The sequence below is a fragment of the Athene noctua genome, chromosome 2 (genome assembly GCF_965140245.1).
Source record: "Athene noctua chromosome 2, bAthNoc1.hap1.1, whole genome shotgun sequence".
Taxonomy (NCBI): Eukaryota; Metazoa; Chordata; class Aves; order Strigiformes; family Strigidae; genus Athene; species Athene noctua.
In genome coordinates, this window is record NC_134038.1 from 111643175 (window position 1) to 111661595 (window position 18421).

General features: G+C 41.2%; 1 protein-coding gene across 6 annotated transcripts in view; it reads left to right on the forward strand.

Moving 5' to 3' along the window:
* DPP6 (dipeptidyl peptidase like 6) overlaps window positions 1-18421 on the forward strand; it is a 567835-nt gene that overhangs the window by 543658 nt on the left and 5756 nt on the right. For 5 of the 6 annotated variants that reach the window (XM_074899909.1, XM_074899911.1, XM_074899908.1 and 2 more), the window contains exons 17-23: window positions 5735-5782; window positions 10334-10432; window positions 12782-12851; window positions 14824-15018; window positions 15745-15799; window positions 16688-16793; window positions 17666-17724. In XM_074899909.1, coding sequence (XP_074756010.1) covers window positions 5735-5782; window positions 10334-10432; window positions 12782-12851; window positions 14824-15018; window positions 15745-15799; window positions 16688-16793; window positions 17666-17724 — 632 coding nt within the window. The remainder of the gene's footprint in view (window positions 1-5734; window positions 5783-10333; window positions 10433-12781; window positions 12852-14823; window positions 15019-15744; window positions 15800-16687; window positions 16794-17665; window positions 17725-18421) is intronic. The other variant, XM_074899913.1, reaches the window with a different exon arrangement.

Below are 18421 nucleotides of genomic sequence, written 5' to 3' on the forward strand. Positions count from 1 at the left end.
GCTGATTATCATCAGCCCAGTTTCCCACACCTCTCTTTGTAGGTACCTCTCCAAAGCCTGTGGAATGTACTGAGGACGTGACCATGCTTTTTCACTTGAGCAACCTTTTTAAGAACTCATCAGACCTATTTTGTGTAGTATAATTAAGGACAAATCTCTTACTCATTTGCTCTCTAGACACTGCAAGGTGATACCATGTCAGAACAACCAGATTTATTTCTGCTTTATATAAATTAAGCATAAAATTTATTACTGTTTTCAGATGGGGCAGTACCATTGGTGTGGTTTGTGCAATCCTGCACGTTGCCCAAGAACAAGACGGTATTGATTATTTTACAAGACAAGTTACATTTGAGGAAGTAAAGATTATATTAAAGAATTAAATGCCTTGGGGAGGGTGAATAGCAGCATAAATCTGTTTGATGTTTGTGTCAACAAGGTTGCCAAAGCAAACATCACGAACATCTGTCTGTAGCATAGACTGGAAAATACTGTAAATGGGAAAATACTTTAATTGTAAGCAGTGGCTCACAGAACTCCCCATGTCTTTATTTATTAGGCTGATAATATCACCCCAACATATGAACTTTATGCAGCACATATAAATAATTCATGGATTAGCAAATAAAGAGATCTGGAATCTGTACACAGAGATGGCTGTTACCAATTATCTCACTTGTGCAGAGCCAGACCTCTCAGCTCCCATTGCTTGCAGCTGCTCTTTTAAATCATTCATCAGTGCTTAAGAGATATGCTGGTGGTGCTGGCAGAGAGCATTTGAATTTTCATTGTTTACACACTGTGAATTTAGCTTCTGGTCTCAAATTATCTGCCACATTGAAGCCTTTGAGAATATGGATGAGAAGAATAAGACAATTCCTCTTTTTTCTTTTTTTTTTTTTAAATATATACAACTTTGATTACATTTTTTGCAATTTTACTTCTTTTTCCTTTTTTACTACTTTCATTTTAAAGTTCTAACTGATAGAATTCCCTATACTGTTTAGATCATGAAAACATGGGGAATCCCGTGGAATATTGTCTTAAAAGTATTACAAAACAAATATCTGGTAAAGATTTTGTTCAGTGTTGTATTATTTTCCATTTTTATTTTGGAAATCTTGATCTTACCACCTAAATATCTAGACTTGCTTCTTTCTGATAGTCTTTAAGAAGAACCCTCTTGAAAATAATAATGAAAGCTGCTTAAAAAATTGATGACAAGCCATAGCCAATGCTTTTTGATGTCAAGTTACTGAGGCACTGAGTTACAGTGCACTTTCAGATCACGGCGGGTAGCACTTCCTTGATGATATATTTGCCTGTGTCATACTGATATGGCTTAATTTACTTCTAGCATGGATAATAACAGTAACGTTTTTAAAGTCAAAGGCCTTATGACAAAGCCAGACCTTTAGCTGTATTAATTGAAAATCTCATCCCTGTAACTAGAGATTTATGCACCATTATTAACTATGCATTTATCCAGGAATGTATGAAGTATGTCTGTACACACAGAAGTTCTCCTATCAGTCATTTTGGACCTTTCTCTTAATCTATAAATAAAGCAGCAGCATTAAAACTGCTGTCAAGTTACTGGGGTTAGCCAGTGCAATGCTGGAGCTGAGCAGAGGGGAGTGGAGCCTGCAAGCCAGGTAAAGCAGTTCCAGCTGATAGCACTCCAGTGCACCCTGTCTCGCTCCTGTCAGAGGGATGCAGAGAAGGATAATGAGGTTACAGAGCCTGGATGGTGTCACCCAGCATCCTAAAAATTTTGGGGGCGGTGGCAGGGAGCAGCAGTGCCAGGTGCCACACCTTGGGGCATATCACAGTCCTACTTGTAACTACCACTATACATCCGCAGCCAGGGAAATAAATCCAACAGCATCAACACCATCCTGTCATCATGCAGGAAAGTCACCCAGGTTATGGGGTATGTGCTGGGTTTCTCTTACCTTTTCACATCAGGGGCAAAGCAGCTTGGTATCTGCTTTACTTTGTTAAAGCAGAGCACTTTGTGTTTTAATCTGCAAGGAGCAAAACCAAATGCTTAAATCCAGCCTGCACCTGAAGCTCATATGCACTCAGGACCTCTGTAAGCTAGAGGCAGAGCATTTGTGAAGTTTCCAAGGGGGACGGGTAGACACAGGCACTCATCAGTGCTGATTAAATAACAGAAGCAGCAGAATGTGCCAGGGCTCGGGAGTCCCAATCAAAGCCCGTTTAGAAGGGCTCTGGAGAGAGGAGACATGGAGCAGAGGATGTCCTCGCTCTGCTTCTGTCAGCTCCCAGCAGTTCATTGAACAAATTAGGTTTCACTCTCAGATCCACAAATGACAGTGGATGGCATTTACCAGATGGCATGTGTAATGGGGCTGTCACACCGTTATAGGTTTAAAAATACAGTACGGGAGGCAGCTAATGAATATACACTTCCTAATTTCAAGAATTTTGTTCTATCCCTGTCAGGTGTTAGGCACTCAACTTGTATGTGTTGAAAGACTTTTGATGTGTGTGCACTAAAACATAGAGTCTAGCATGTAACTAGGTTGCTTTACTTTAAAAATTGGTATTGAGATAAGCAATTTACATAATTCCATAAAAAAGTGATTTTTCTTAATGACTTCCAACCTAGTCACGAGTGCAATGCATTGTTTAACTGGAATGTCATCACTGGAAATGTTTAATATCAAGAGTAATCTTTCTCACAAACCTGATGATTCTACTCTGTAGATTTCTGTCTTTGCCACTTTTCCTCATTTGTTGAAAAATAAAAATTGAGAAATGCAAAAGTCTACCTTTTCAAGGATACTGATATATATTTTAAAATATTTTTATTTGATATTATCTCAAACTGAATAACTTTGTATGGGACCTTTAAAATATTGATTTGGGGAAATGACAGTAAGGTAGTGAGAGACTAAGGAAACAATGTGTAATACATGGAATTTTATAAACTACTTACTGGCTTTTTTCTTTATTTATTAGTTTCCCACATTCTTTTCAGTGCCAACACAAAAAGGAAGAATAAAATAGAAAATAAAATTATTATATGCATAGTATTTCTTACTTTATCCCTTTCTTTTTGTTGGGCATTTTAATGTTAATTAAAGGACTGGTCTAGCTCCAGTTGAAGTCATTTGGGAGGATTCCTTTTATTTTCAGTGATGATTTTATCAGGCCCATGATGAATTGTTTATTAGGTTTGTTGCTTTTCCAGCATACTGGCTTCTGGGACTGCAGGGAAAAGACAGGGCAGATTTATGAATAAATATGGTCAGCATATCAATGTATATTGGTAGTAGAAAGATAAATTCAGCTAAATCCTGGTGAGTAAAACATGGTTTTCCTCTGTGCATTATACTCACTATCTACATTCTAAGAAAATGCTGCAAACAAAGGAATTGGATTATTCGTGAAGAAAGTTCTCACTAGGAAACAAAAGTCAGGCTGCCCCATCGGTCAGCTTAATTATAAATAAAACCTTTTTCTGCCTCTGTATAGGTAAGCTCTGTGTTAAACATTCTTGATTGTATGCAATGGGATGTGCTTTCTTGGCAGCGTGGGGAAAACCGTTGTCACAGTTATACTGCCTGAAAGTCTTTCTTGCTCTCAGGAATGTATTTCACTTACTGAACCAGTATGGATGGCTCACAGTAGCCTGTTGTCATTTGTGTGCACACTATCAGTTACAGCATTTCAGGGACTTTTTCTCAGCCAGCCCTACACAAATTGCTGGTGCACATTACTGGTCATCACGCAGGATTTTCTTCTAGGTTGAAGGACTCAAAATATCTTAAAGAAGCTTGCATCTCAGTGAATATCAAGCCTCTTTAAGCTGTCTTAATCTTGAAGCTTAAAAAAGGGTTTTTTTGATATTCAATGTAGTTCAATGGCAGGTTTCCCTTGCATGCCAGCAGTGTGCTACCAGACTGTTGGAGCCTGAGAAAGTCGTAAACACATCTAACAACCTTTCCTCCATGGCCTTTTGTACGGATGGTTCCAAATTTTTCCATTCCCACCAGCTGCACCCCCTCATCGCATACAAAAGAGAAGTCCTGCCATAAAGGACTGGTGAGGCCACACCTCGATTCCTGTGTTCAGTTTTGGGCCCCTCACTACAAGAAAGACATTGAGGGGCTGGAATGTGTCCAGAGAAGAGCAATGAGGATGGTGAGGATGGTGAAGGGTCTAGAGCACAAGTCATGAGGAGCAGCTGAGGGAACTGAGGTTGTTTAGCCTAGAGAAAAGGAGGCTGAGGGGAGATCTTTTCACTCTCTACCGTTACCTGAAAGGAAGTTTGTAGTGAGGTGGGTGTTTGTCCCTTCCCCCAGGTGATGACCGATAGGACAAGAGGAAATGACCTCAAGTTGTGCCAGGGAAGGTTTATATTGGATATTAGGAAAAAAATCTTCACTGAAAAGGTTGCCAAGCATTGGAACAGGCTGCCCAGGGAAGTATTAGAGTCACCATCCCTGGACATATTTAAAAGACGTGTAGATGTGGCACTTAGGGACATGGTTTAGTGGTGGACTTGTCAGTGTTAGGTTTATGGTTGAACTCAATGATCTTGTGGGTCTTTTCCAACCTAAAAGATTCTATGAGTCTATGATTCTATGATCTTCACCCACACATGGCATGGGAGCCGTCTGGCCCTGCTGTTGGGATCTTTGCTGGGCATACACATCCTTTCCCCATAATCTTTCCCCAGCTGCTTATGGTTGCTGCTGCTTCCTCATATTACATTATAGAGGAAGGGAAGGAAAGTAAGGTAACCACTATCTCTGAGGTTAAGAAATAACCATTTCATCATTGTAGTGCTTCTTCCACCTTCCTGAGCAGTATTGTCAAATTCACTGGAAAAGCTATGGACAGGTACAGTAGTGTATATGACTGTCTGTACTGAAGCTCATCTTGGCCCAGTGTCCTGTCTCCCAGAGCAGTTAACAGATTATAATTGGAAAACAGAGAGAAAGAAGCTGACAAATACAAAATGAACCTAATCTCATGTACCATCCCATTTTTCTATTGGTCAGCCACTTGGTGACTTTCTGAACAAGAAGCTGAATCCAGACCATTGTGCTAAGGACTGTAGCATCCTACAGCATCCTGTACTGAAGACTTTAGCACCCTGTAGTAAGGACTATAGCATCCTAAAGACTGTAGCATCCTACAGCAGTGAATTCTTTGGTTCACACATGCACACTGCATAGTAATGATAATCCTCTTTGTATAATACTGATGGATTTTGATACCCAAATGGTGTATTTTAGGACAGCATATGTAGTCTTTTTTAATGTGGGATCAAAACTGGTGTTTAATTCATTTAAAAATAAAATAAAATAAAACTCAAAGCATTTGCCAAACAGCAACAGTTATTCATAGCATAAAAAATGTAAATGCTTTGTGCTGTGATGTTTGGGTTGTCATCAGAATAATTTTAAAATCAAGTGATTTAATTGTGTTTGTGCTAATTTTAATGTTTACAAATTAGGGAAAGATGCATTTAGTGGTCCGTTGGGAAAGGGCTTTGAAACCTCGCATGTCTTCGAGTCTACAGTACTGTCATTTATTCATAGACTCTAATACCAGGGTGATTTGCTTTTTAGATTACTCTTGCATGGAAAGCAAGTCTCAGGAGTCTTCAGCTCCATGGAATTCAAAACCAGGTTCATATACGTCTGTGTGTGCTTCGATAGATATTTAACCAAGTTCTTTTCTTCCTCTTTTCAAGGTCCCCGAGTCCCGATGGTGACTGTTCACAACGCAACTGATGCACAGAGTAAGAATGGGCTTGAGCCTTGCAATTCTTCAGAGAAAAGTAGCCAAGCAGAACACTGAGATGTAGCTGCTGTTTGGTAAACTTAGACTAGCAGGAAGCCCAGAGTCTGCCTAAATGCAAGTCTTCTGCAAGTCAGAGGGACTTGCAGAGCTATTGTGCTGCCATCACAAAAGCTTTCTATTTGGGGTGTGAAAACAGTGGTTTGGGAATGATGTTTATTATCGACTTTCTTAAAAACTGCACAGTCCAGATCTCTCTCTCTTTTTGTTAGTCTTTCACAAACATTCATTTGTGTCTTACTCAAAAATAAGAAATGTTTTGCTTAATCTATAATTTTCAAAAATAATCACTCTGATATGGATTACCAGGTTGAAAGAGATAACACAGAGGAGTGACCCCCACAAGTTGTACCTCTGCCTGGTTTCCTGATCTGTTCATGGGATTGTAGCACTTATTGTTTGGTAAGGTTTTTCATGCTAATGATTCACATCTACACCAGTGTGAAGCTGGAATAATTCCAAATACAGGGGTTTTTCCCTCAAAATCTTTGGTACTGGCTGTAGCCATTGCTAGACTGGTTAGGACTCTCTGTAGAGCCCAGTGAGCCATGAATTTTCTCAGGTTCCTCCTTCACACCTGTAACAATAAAAATTATCCAGAAAGATCAGGTTTTTACCCCAAGTCAGGGTGGCAGGAAGCCTCAGATAGACAGCCTTTCTCTGTTCATTCTCTACAGGGGTCTTAAACCAAGGTGCCCCTTTCTCTCTTTCAAGAATCTCAGGAGACTTCATAGCAGGGTGTGGGACTGAGTCTTATGTGAAAGCACGATTTACCTGCTCCCGTCACTTTGACCCTTACCTTTCATTTTAATGTAGCGTTTAACCCAGACTTAACCTGCAGTTAGACACTTCAGGCATTGCTAGTACCCTAATAATAAGCAACACCTTTATTATGGCTGCTCTATATTTGGCCAGTTTATCAGGTATCAGTTTAGCTTAACTGGATTTACAACACACTGCTGTCTCTGCAAAGGAGCAGAGCAAACCAGAGAATTTAGCTCTCAAACTAAAGGTTTTCTGTGAAAAGCTGAGCTGCTTCATTTCCCACTGAAGATGTTACGTGTCAAAGGAAGGAATCCTGTGGCACCAGGACATGTAAGAAAGAAGCATAGGATCCATCTTGCTTTATACAGTTTCTGTGTGTTCCCTGTTTTATTCTGTTTTTTCAGTTTCTGTTGGCAACACGCATTTCAAGCCCTTACCCCAGGTAGAACAGTTTTGCTTGTAAAGCAGGATCTGTCGAGTGAAATCCCAAATTCTGATGGAGTTTTTTAAAATCAAATTTAAGATCTGATTTGTTGCCATTGAAATAGAAATGCTCAGTAGTGTTTCATCTAGTGTCAACAGTGTCCTATATTGTTAATGAGGTGTATTGTACATTTAACTGTAATCTATCCTTCCATTGTTTTCCATATTTTTTTTCCAATTAAAATGTTCCTTTGCAGAAGAAGACATGCATAAAATTTAGCAGCATCCTGGAACAAGTTAGGTTAAAGCAATATACTGCTGCATGACTGTCCTATAAGGGCAGCAAGAGAAATCTTTGCTGCCAAAGCAAAGCAGCACAACAGAATCACAGAATCATCTAGGTTAGAAAAGACCTTGAAGATCATCCAGTCCAACAATTGACCTAACACTGACAGTTCCCAACTACACCAGATCCCTCAGCGCTGTGTCAACCCGACTCTTAAACACCTCCAGGGATGGGGACTCCACCACCTCCCCAGGCAGCCCATTCCAACCCCTAACAACCCCTTCTGGAAAGAAATGCTTCCTAATATCCAGTCTAAACCTTCCCTGGCGCAGTTGAGGCCATTCCCTCTTGTCCTATCGCTTGTTACTTGGTTAAAGAGACTCATCCCCAGCTCTCTGCAACCTCCTTTCAGGTAGTTGCAGAGTGTGTTAGAGGTATCATCAGTGTACCCTAGAACATGTCTTAGACCATCTGCCATCATCTTGCTTACCAGGATGACCATGAAATAAATATTTCATTTCCTCGTGACTCAGTTTCCCCACTGGTCTATAATTTCTGGATAAAAGTTGCCATGATGGAGCTGACAGATTTTGCTGTCCAGAGGAGGACTCTCTCTGTGAAGCCAAGTTTATTGCTGTTGGCAATAGTGGGATAGGGGTATAGCTCCATGTGCCGATGTGATCCCTTGTGAAACTCTTTGATATAAATGTGCAGAAGTTGGCGTTTGTAGCTATTCTTGTCTACAAAAATGCAAGTATTGCTTTTTTAATAATACTGAGAGCAAATTGCAAGCTCCTAGCTTTTCAATCTTTCTGCACCAGTGACCATTCATGTCTCAGTCTTTGCACAAGGGTGTGTCAGCTCTTCTTCTTCCCAGCAGACCAGGGCTTGGCAGTGCCCTTGCTGAACATAGCTCCAGAGCAGCCCTGGTGATGCCCACAAGGGTCTTCCACCCACAGAGGATGTTACCACAGGGCCAGGAGAGTTATCTCTGACCTGCAGCTCCAAAGTAACTTTCTTTTTTTTCCTCCCCCTTAAACACAATGCCTTAATTTTGCCATAGACGTGGGGATGACTGACTGGTTATAACACCATGTAGAGGGTAGTGCTCTCATGGACTGTGTTATAGCCTCCTGTACAGTTTTGGTAAGATACTTTTAGGTGAATAAAATAAGAGATACTATAAAACAAAAACAGCAAATGAAGGGCTTGAAAAAGTAACACCTTATTTTGACAGATATATATTTGTAGCATTTATTACATAGAGAACTTGATCTAGTCATGCACAGAACACATACGCTACTGAAATTCATGATTTTCTGCATATGATTAGCATTTCCCCTGGTTCCTTTTTTTTTACCTTCATTCTTCTGCTTTTGAATAAAGGGCAACTGACAGTTGCATGTTACTGAATTTACTTATTTAATATGAGCCCATTACTCTATAAAGGGAGTTTGCCTCTATATTCTGCAATAATCTGATAATAGTGAGTTGCACTGAATATTATAGCGTGCTTACATTTAATTAAGCAATGACCATTTGTACTCCACAGACTCAAGCTCCCTGTGGTCCTAAAGCAGAAAAGAAAGTCCTTTAGGAGATATGCCAATCTTTTTTATTTCATCCACAGTCTTCCTGGCTTTATGTGAATGCAATTATATGAACAAATAAAACGGCTTGACTAAATTCCCCTACGTGGCAAGCCCCTTTCTGCTGATAAAGCTACTTGTGTGTGCCATAATTAAATGAGAATCTTAATATTTAACTAAACGTAATAGGCTGTTGCTTTGGCACTTTTGTGGGGGTTGTAGTTTCAATAGAGATGAGCCAGGCTTTTCAGAAGCAGGGTGAATAGTCATTGAATCAATATACTATTGCTGAAAGATCTGTGAAATATATTAACTGGGAAGGGCATGTTTTTGTGCTGTGCCTGCCTATTCAGCAGAGATGGGCAATGAGATCATGATAACCAGGTACCCTAAGTAGTATTTGAGCAGCTGGGGTTACACATCTATTTATCAGTGTGCCTGGAAAGGGAAGTTAGAGGCAACAAAACACATAATTTGGTGTGAAACCTCAAACCCTCCTTGGATTCACATGGCAGAAAAAATGCCCTGGATTCCCCTGACTCAAACCCAACCTCATGCCATGGGGATGAGCTCTGCAGTGGGCTCCCCAGACCAGGATTCACCATCACCACAGTGGGATCCCCCCAGCCCTTGATGCCCTCCCTCATGGGGCTCAGTAGCCTCACCATCACCAGGAGACATTTCCCACCACCTAGGACATACAACCTGAAATGTCCCGTAAAGATGGGCCCCTTCCTTACCAGCTGGGAAAGACTTGTTCTTTCTGATGTTAGAGGTGGCTGCTTTTTCTAGAAGAGGCTCAGTGGCTAGAGCACATGGCCAGGATGTGGGGAATAACAATTTAACCCTGGAAAGGAGGAAGGAATCCTCTATTTCAGCCCCAAAGATTCTTGGGTAGGACACACAAGCAAAATGAACAATTCTTGAAACACTCCGAAAGCCAAGACTGCTCCAAAACCTGACGTTGCAGGTTGGTATGATCTTTGTCCACTCTTCTCTCCCCATGGCTTTCCTTCTGATGGATTTTCTCTTGTGTAGCAGCACAACCTTGTCCTGAAGCCCTCCACAATCTCATCCCTTTCCCCATTCTTTATGTGTAATTTGGGCACAGACTTGATAACATTTGATGTCTAGCTTTGCATGACAGGTATATGTCTGACTGGGACCCATCTGTCTCAGCACAGAAGATCACATTCCCATTTGCTGTAAATCAGCTGAATGTCACCGATTTCAGAAATATAGCTTTTTGCCAATGCAGAACCTGGGAGAGGTTTCAAAGACTTAACTGAATTAGATGTCTGTGAGGACTAGAAGGAAATTCTTTCATAAGGAAACTTGTGTAACAAATACTAAGGTGTCTATAAAATGTTAAAATGCTTTTTCATAAACAATGCCAAAAGTTTCTGTGATCTTGTCCTTTTGCTTTCAGAAATTTTTGAGCTGGAGGTAAATGAAAATGTGCAGCTGACTGTAAATGACAGGCAAATGCCTAAGGTAGAATACATGGAAATCAGGATAGACGATTACAGTAAGTAGCACCTTTCCTCTCTCTTATTTTTCTTTTTCACTGCTGTTGCTGTGAAATGATACAGTCATCTTGGCTAGACTGGCAGGAGGAAAAATTACTTTGGCTCTCAATAAACTCACACACTTTGCAAAGCACTCTCTTAAGATGTGCTACGTAAGGAGGTTATTACAGAGACAGGATTTGATGAGAATGCTGTTGAAAAAAGGCAAAATGATAGGGTTGGGATTTTTTTTCCTTTTAACATTTTGTTCATAGAGAAAAAAACACTGGGAAATGACATGGTGTGGTGCCCCCATTGTTCAGTCATTTGCCCTAGCAGGACTGGTGTATTATTTAAGATGGGTTTGAAGTGGGATACAGTATGTGCTTGCTGGCTACAGCTGTGGCTGCCTTTCAGTATACAATACAGAACTGCAGTGGATGAAGATGAGTCGCCAACGACTGCCCATCTGAGCCTTTCAGGATTCTTTGAGAAAGCCATATCATTTGATAGGATTGAAAAAAAACAGCTTTATGCGAAAAGCCAAAAGAGATTTCACCTGGAATAAAGAAGGCTGAAACTTGGAGCAGTTTATATCCGCAGCTGGTGCATTATTTGTACCACTTGTATAAGCATTCCCCATATATCTGTATGACAGAGAGAGAGAAAAGCCTAGTGGCAAACAGCCAAAGTGTAAACATTTTCCGACTGTCTCTGTACTTGTACCTGAAACAACCTAAAAAGCATCTCCTCTGGCTGTAAGCAGATATCTTACCTATACGTGGAAAATCCACATACTCAGACTTGTGTAATGGCTCCCAAAAATCCCAGTTTCTGTGTATGGTGCAACTCTAAAAAAAAAAAAAGAAAAAAAAAGAAAAAAGAAAAAAAAAAAAAAAAACCACACAAATAACCTGGGTTCAAAGAATGACCTGTAGTATTTCCCATGCTGAAAAGGAGCACACCTCTCAGATTGGATGCAGTGAAATGAAAGCAGCGAGGTGTGATAGATGGCAGGTTACTAATTTCAACCAACACCAGGTATTATAAAGTGTGAAGCAAAGGCTGAGAGACAGTTGCCATTCAAAACAGATAATGGCCCTACAATGTTCTGCTTCCACATGGGCATTAGGAACATAAACCAGTGCATGAAATAACAAGAACAGACATGCATTTCCAGGCCTTATGGGCAGGAAAAGATGGGGGAAGAGCCTGTCATAAAGATCACAATCTATCCCCACCGTGAGCCAATCCCTAGTGGCATTGTCATCTTATTAGGAATAACTCAGCCTGATGCTAAATTTCTTAACTGCAGGTATCACTGAAATGCAATTCTGGTCATTCAACGTAAAATATATACATACATGTGTAATAAATACAAGCTGGCTGCAGCCATGTAGCTGTTCTGTGCCCTCCCGGTATTTTCAAAGCTTTGGGCTGAACAGCCTTGGGAACACTGCACATAGTGCTTAGTTATATTTAAAGTCAAGCGATGGCCTTTTTGGCTGTCCCTGGGCCATTGATCCAATTTGCAGCTATTAGCATTCAGATGAAATAACTAATTAGGTGGAGTGTCAGACAATAATTGCAAAGCAAACCACTTAAACAGCGTGGTTAATCTGTGTATTAATCTACTGAAAATGCTCCTAATACTGATTTAATTGTTGGGTCTTTGCTAATCTGGATTGTAGTTAACATTTTAAAAATAAATGTGTTCTCTCATTAATGTGGAACGCATTTGTATGGCAGTGGTTTTGGCTATTGATATGAAGCCATAGGAAGCAGTTAAATGAAGTTTTGGTGTGCATGTCCCTCACTTACATTGGTTCCGTACTAATATAACGACATGGGCTTCAACACAATTTACCTCCTGTTTTACAGCACAATTAAGCCCTCTGGAAGTTAGGATTAAAATATATGTTTCTCTATCTGTCTTCACACCATTATAGCAAAATAATCCTATTCTCCCCCAGCCACCATACTTAATTAGGTTTTAAATTATCATTTTCATCACCAATTTTCCCCCTTCTCTGCTGCCCTGAAATATTGATTCCTGGCTGCGTCACTCATCCAGCTGCCAAAAAGGAAAATTATAGCTATTGCCAGATGTTAATTGAATGCTGTAAAAGTGATGCATGACTGAACAGCTCGCGCTGTACTCCCGATTTACATTTCTTGTCACCTCGGCTATCATAATATGGGTCTTTTCTTTGACAACATCTGTGTTTCTAAGGTGTTATTTACTAGTGCCTCTGATGAAATGCCATTTTGTTCCTGCTCGTAAGTGGCCAAAACACCAGAAAAATCTATTAGTTATGTCGGCATTCCCACACTGAAGACATGTTGTTATTTGTGCTTTTTTTTCCTAGAATTGCCAATGCAGATCTTAAAGCCAGCAACTTTTTCAGACACCGCACACTACCCCTTGCTTTTGGTTGTGTAAGTTCTCCCTTGTCCTTTCTTTCTGTTCACATTATTAGGGCAGCATGGAAACCTTGGGCATGATCAGAGACTTTGAAGATATGTTTTGTACAATGAATGCCCGACAACTTTAGCACCTAAGTCCAGAATGTTGGCCCCTACCCCTATCTCAGCTCAGAGCTGGGACAGGCTGTGCATAGGTCCTTTCTCTCTCCCATGTTTGAGCTTTCAAAAAGGTGCCTAGTGAAATCCTGAAGAGTAAATTGTAGGATTTTGTAAAGTTGCTCCACATACACTCTCCATTCAATTATTTTGGAGGCAGAAACAGGAGAGGGACGAATAAAAGGTGGATGTTGACTTTCTGTTACAATGCTTAAGGCACTCACTATGGGCTTAACAGGTAGTTTTAGAATGGGATGCAGTCAGCCTTACTACAGCTTAAATTTTAGATGCCCTCATGCAGCAATCCTTCCCACGTACATGCTGGTGTTCCCTGAAGTGACAGTAAAGAGAGAGCTAGAAACCTTTGAAGATCTCCACAGTGTTAGCTTTTATATTAGGTCAGTAGGATTTTCTCCTGGAAGGCGTAGCAGATGAGTATTTCTTTATGCAACATTTAGTAATAATAATACACATTACTGAGTTTTTCTCTGGCAATTTGGAAAGAAGCTGAGGAAGGGAAGTCACTGACCTTGGAAGAACCTGCTTGGCCCTGCTTCGTCCCACTGCATCACTTGCTCCCTGACAGGGAGCACCCCATGAGAGAGAAGCCTCGTGCAGGAGTGATGGATCCCTGATGAATGCCTGAATACCATCCTGCACATCCCTCCATGAAGGACAAAAACACTGCAATAAGTGTGTCGTTACATCACAAAATTACTGCAGAGAAAATGTACTTCATTATACAAGTGCTTGAGGAAGATTGGTACTCATCAAGCTAACAGCACTTGATTAGGCTGCCTCTGAAGCTGGATGTGCCTGGGTCTCACTTGAATAAATGCAAATTACTGAAGTCACATGCACATTAAAATCCTGCAGTGAGTTGCCTGATGTCTCCAAGAACCCCAGAAAGGACAAGAAGTAGATGGAAGTGCCAGTGGCTCTACAGTAATCCCCGTCCTAAAATATTACTTATCATCTCTTCATTTTTCCTAGCTGTCTGGTGAAGTGGGGTCAATATTTCTAAAGACAGTTCCGCTGTGTGGGACTGGGCTCTAAGCAGAAGGGTGAAGAGTGAGACTTGTGCACCCCTTTTACCCTTACCCTTACCCTTACCCACCAATTTTGTGCCAACCCGGGCATTTTTAAGCTGTTAGTTTTATCACTTTAAAAGCACTCTTTCCCTCTGTAGTTGTGTGAAGCAGTGGTGACAGAAGTGATTGGCAGCTCCATCTACAGCCACTGTTGAGAAGCCCACTGGAGAGGGAAGATCTGGACTGGGTGAATGTGGGCAGTAAATGAAACCCCAGTGCTTGCCAGTAAAGGAAAAGAGAACTGATGTCTGCAAGTTTCATCCAACATATTTTGGCAGTGCCAGCACTCCCCAAAGCCAGACTCCACACAGAAACCCCTCCACCAGAAAAAATCCCTGTAGAAAACAGCTATAGATTAGAGCAGGCATAAATGAGGAAAAATCATCTGACCTCTGCGTCACTGCCCTGGTTTACTCACAGGAGAAATCCTGCCTGGTTAGTGATATGCTTGCTAGGTTTGTTCAAAACTCAGTTAACACAGCGATAGTTGCTGTGCAAGGGGGGTGGCAGAAACCAGCCTGCACCCTCCACCCCAGCCTCAAAACCTATCCCACACAGCCAGCCTTCTGCATATCATCATTGCAGAGACTGGTTTCCCCTTCTTGAAATCTTCTCTGCCTTACGGTGCATGCGGGAGCTGCTGGTCCCCATTGCCACAGCAAGCTCTTGGCCCCAGGGAGGGGATTTGGCCCGTGCTTGGTGCCATTGCCTTTGCTTGATGCCTATTTCTGTTTCAGAGATGGGACGCCTGGCAGCCAGATCGTAACAGAGAGATTTGAGGTGACATGGGAAAGCGTCATGGTCAGCTCTCACAATGCCATCGTGCTGAAGTTCGACGGCCGCGGGAGTGGCTTCCAAGGCACTAAGCTATTGCACGAGGTTAAGAGGAGGCTGGGCCTTTTGGAAGAGAAGGATCAGTTGGAAGCTGTCCGGTGAATGACACTGTTATCAAAGAAATTAATTCATTAATCATAATTAACCCAAGACTGTCATTAGTCCTGACTGCTTTAGTGGTGTGTGGGGTAGAGCAAGGAGATGGGAGGGAAGGACAATGTAGTCATACAGTTGTGACCAAGTGATGGATTGTGAGAGAGAGCTCATGCCAGACAGTGCAGAGGGAGAAAAACAAGCCTTAAACAGAGCTAAATTAGAGCACTGTATCACGTGTTCAAAGCCTATTTATTTTTAGCTCTGTACAGTCATACAGCTACAAACAAGTAAGCTTCAATATCAACTCCTACATTAATTTTTTGCTGCTCTGGTAGTTGGAAAAAATCCATCTTTAAACCCTTAAATTTTTAAAACAGAAAAAACAGTGCAAAACCCTAAATGTTAAGTCCTGTCATATTTGATTTATTTTGCACATAGTCATGCTAAAACCGCTATCAGAATAGTGCAATAGCATGAGCTTTATTATGACACTCGGAGGTAGTGCAGGTTATTTTTTTCCATTGCTTGGTCAAATCCAACACAACAGGTTGCAAGGTTAAATCGAACAGAGACTCATGTGAAAGCAGCATGTAGCAGTGTGAATATAGATTGTCTACACCGTTTTTCTGTGGCCACCCCAAATTCAAGATGATAAAAGTCACACTAGGTTTGCTATAGCTAAGGGAAAAATATTTTTAACTCATTGTTTCTCCTCTCTCATGTTCTAGGACAATGCTGAAGGAGCATTACGTTGATAAAATGCGAGTCGGTGTGTTTGGGAAGGTAATGTTTTCCTGTTGTTGCTCTGTGCTGATGTTGGCTGATGTGACTAAGCAGCTGATCTAAATCCTGATTTATTGAATATGTCAGTGGTGACTTCTTTTTTATTATTTATTTTTGAGATAGACTGCTTCTTGCTCAGAGGTGTTAAAGATGAAAGCTTTCATTTTATCAATGTATTCGTCTTTTTTTTAAATTAACTTCCCAGTACAAAAAGTGAGTATTTGTCAAAAAAACGCTGTCAGATAATTAATTATTTTTTCCCCTTCCAAACTTTAATTCCATTTTCATCTTGTCCCTTAAGGTCTATGGGGATGTAGGTAGATCTAGCGCATGTCCTACAAGTTACAACAACAACATTGATTTCTGAGGCTGATTCACACCCCAGTGTGCACCCAGTAATTGCAAAGTACAGAGCGTTTGAAATGAGAATGGGCCTGCAAGTAGAAATTGTTTGTTGTGGGAGATACAGGCTTAGAGTGGGCAAAAAGATCTGTACATACAGCAGCATCTCTGCAGGAAATTGTTAACAGGCTGATGGCAGACTCTGAAATTGTAATGTCCATTTTAAATAATGAAAGACTGGGTTAATATTCTGGAGAGGTAACATATCTGATTAGACCAACAGCCATAAAGTGGGATGCAAAGAGGCAAGCCCTTGGGCACACAACCCTGCTGCCTTCAGGAGACTGCAGTGAGTACAGAGCTCATCTTCAGCCACATCTGCCAAAGCCAGGGAGGTGTCCCTTGTTTTGTGTTTTTTCAGGGCAAGGTATTAAGGGCTCTATAATGGCTGAGAGTTTGCTGCAAGGTCTCGGCTGCCCTTCGACTCCAGAAGCCGCAGTGCCTCATGGCAGGACTGCTGATGCCCCTGCCCCCTTTGTGTTCCAGGATTATGGTGGCTACCTGAGCACTTACATGCTTCCAGCCGGTGAAGAGAACCAGGTGTTCGCCTGTGGAGCTGCTCTTTCCCCACTGACAGACTTCAGACTATATGGTAAACCCCATCCCGGAGCCCACAGACCCTCTTGCTGACCGCAAATGATGTTTCTGCCCTAACCTTTCCCAGTTAGCTTCTCTTCCCTCTGCAAGATCTTGCCTGTTTTGTTACGTATGTGTTCTTAGGACGGGCTATAAAGCTTTTTATCCCACTCAAGAGCAATTTTGCTGGCACCAGGGGGACCAACCATGGTGGTCAGAGTAATAAAATAACTTCTCTTATTCACTCCTTGTAAATAAAGGTGAATTAGCTCTAAACACCTCCAGCCTGTCCAGTGGTACAGGACACCAACCTGTACCACTGCTTTGAATGTGCTTCTTTTTTGCCTGAACCATCCATCCGTGGGAGCTGTGGTCCAGCCTGCCGGCTTCATCCTCTCTCTGATGGCAATACTCCACTGCATATGATGGTCCTTTCTCTTAGGGACACCAGTTGCCTTTGCACTTAGTGCCAGTGAAAATCGGGGGACTGCCAGGAAAGTCAGTGATGTTAAGACAGCCTTCAGGTCCCATACAGTTAACCCTGAGCCCAACAGGAGGTTGCAGTAGACTGTTGATGGAGATGGTCCCATGTTAAAAGAGAAAGGACACAACACGATAGTGCTCTTCTCTCATATCTGGGTTGCATTAGGTAAAAAAACCCAAAAGGCTCTTCTGTGACTTATTTAGAAACTGTAAGTACACGGTGGCAATGAAAGACCATAGTATCGTACATCTTCTTAGTGCATTTTCAAAAACTTTTAGAAATATGTCCTATGTAACTAAGGCAATGTTAGAAAAGAAGATCTTTTTTAGCATTTGCAGTATTTGACTCAGAAGCATCAGTGTACTCACGACTGAAAGAGATGTTTTCTTTTTTTCCTTTTCAAGCTTCAGCCTTTTCTGAAAGATACTTGGGTTTGCATGGGATTGATAACAGAGCATATGAGGTAACTGCATGGACATTACATTTCCCTAATAAAATGTGAACAGGGTTTTAACTCTTCCTCAATGTGTTCTCTTTTGGGGAGGGAAAAGGGATATACAAGATGCACTCACTAGTAAAACTCTATATTTAAAAGGTAGGAAGGTGTCCTTTAGCCTGCATACTGCTTTTGTTGTTAATAGTAATGATGGATTTGTTTTTTATTGATTCGCCTTCGTGTCTGCCTCTCTAAATTGGGTAAATACAGTTATTCCAGTTTTACAGATTGAAAGAGCTGAAGCTGAGTTACTCTCATGTACCCAAGTGAACACAATGTCACAGTCTCCTTTAAAGTTCATCCGAATGGTCTTGCCAATTTGATTCTCTCTGAGGTATAATTTTTGACCCAAAGTCAAGTGAAGATCAGCTTCTCTTGGCTTTTTCAATGCAAGCACAGATGTGATATTTCAGGTAGGCAGAACTCTATGCCAGAGTTGAGCAGGACATGGAAAAGGAGACATGGCACCAGTTAATGAAGATATTGTTTAATATGTGTGATAGGATTGGCTGCTTCATGTCTTCTTTCCTTCAATAACATGGAAGAAAAACCTAATAAAGAACAGTCACACAAGCAACATTTGTTTAAACAGAAAGCATGGTAATGCCTACTAAGCCTTGTCTTCAGGTAGAAGACACAAAGGCAGCAAAGGTTTGAAACTGTT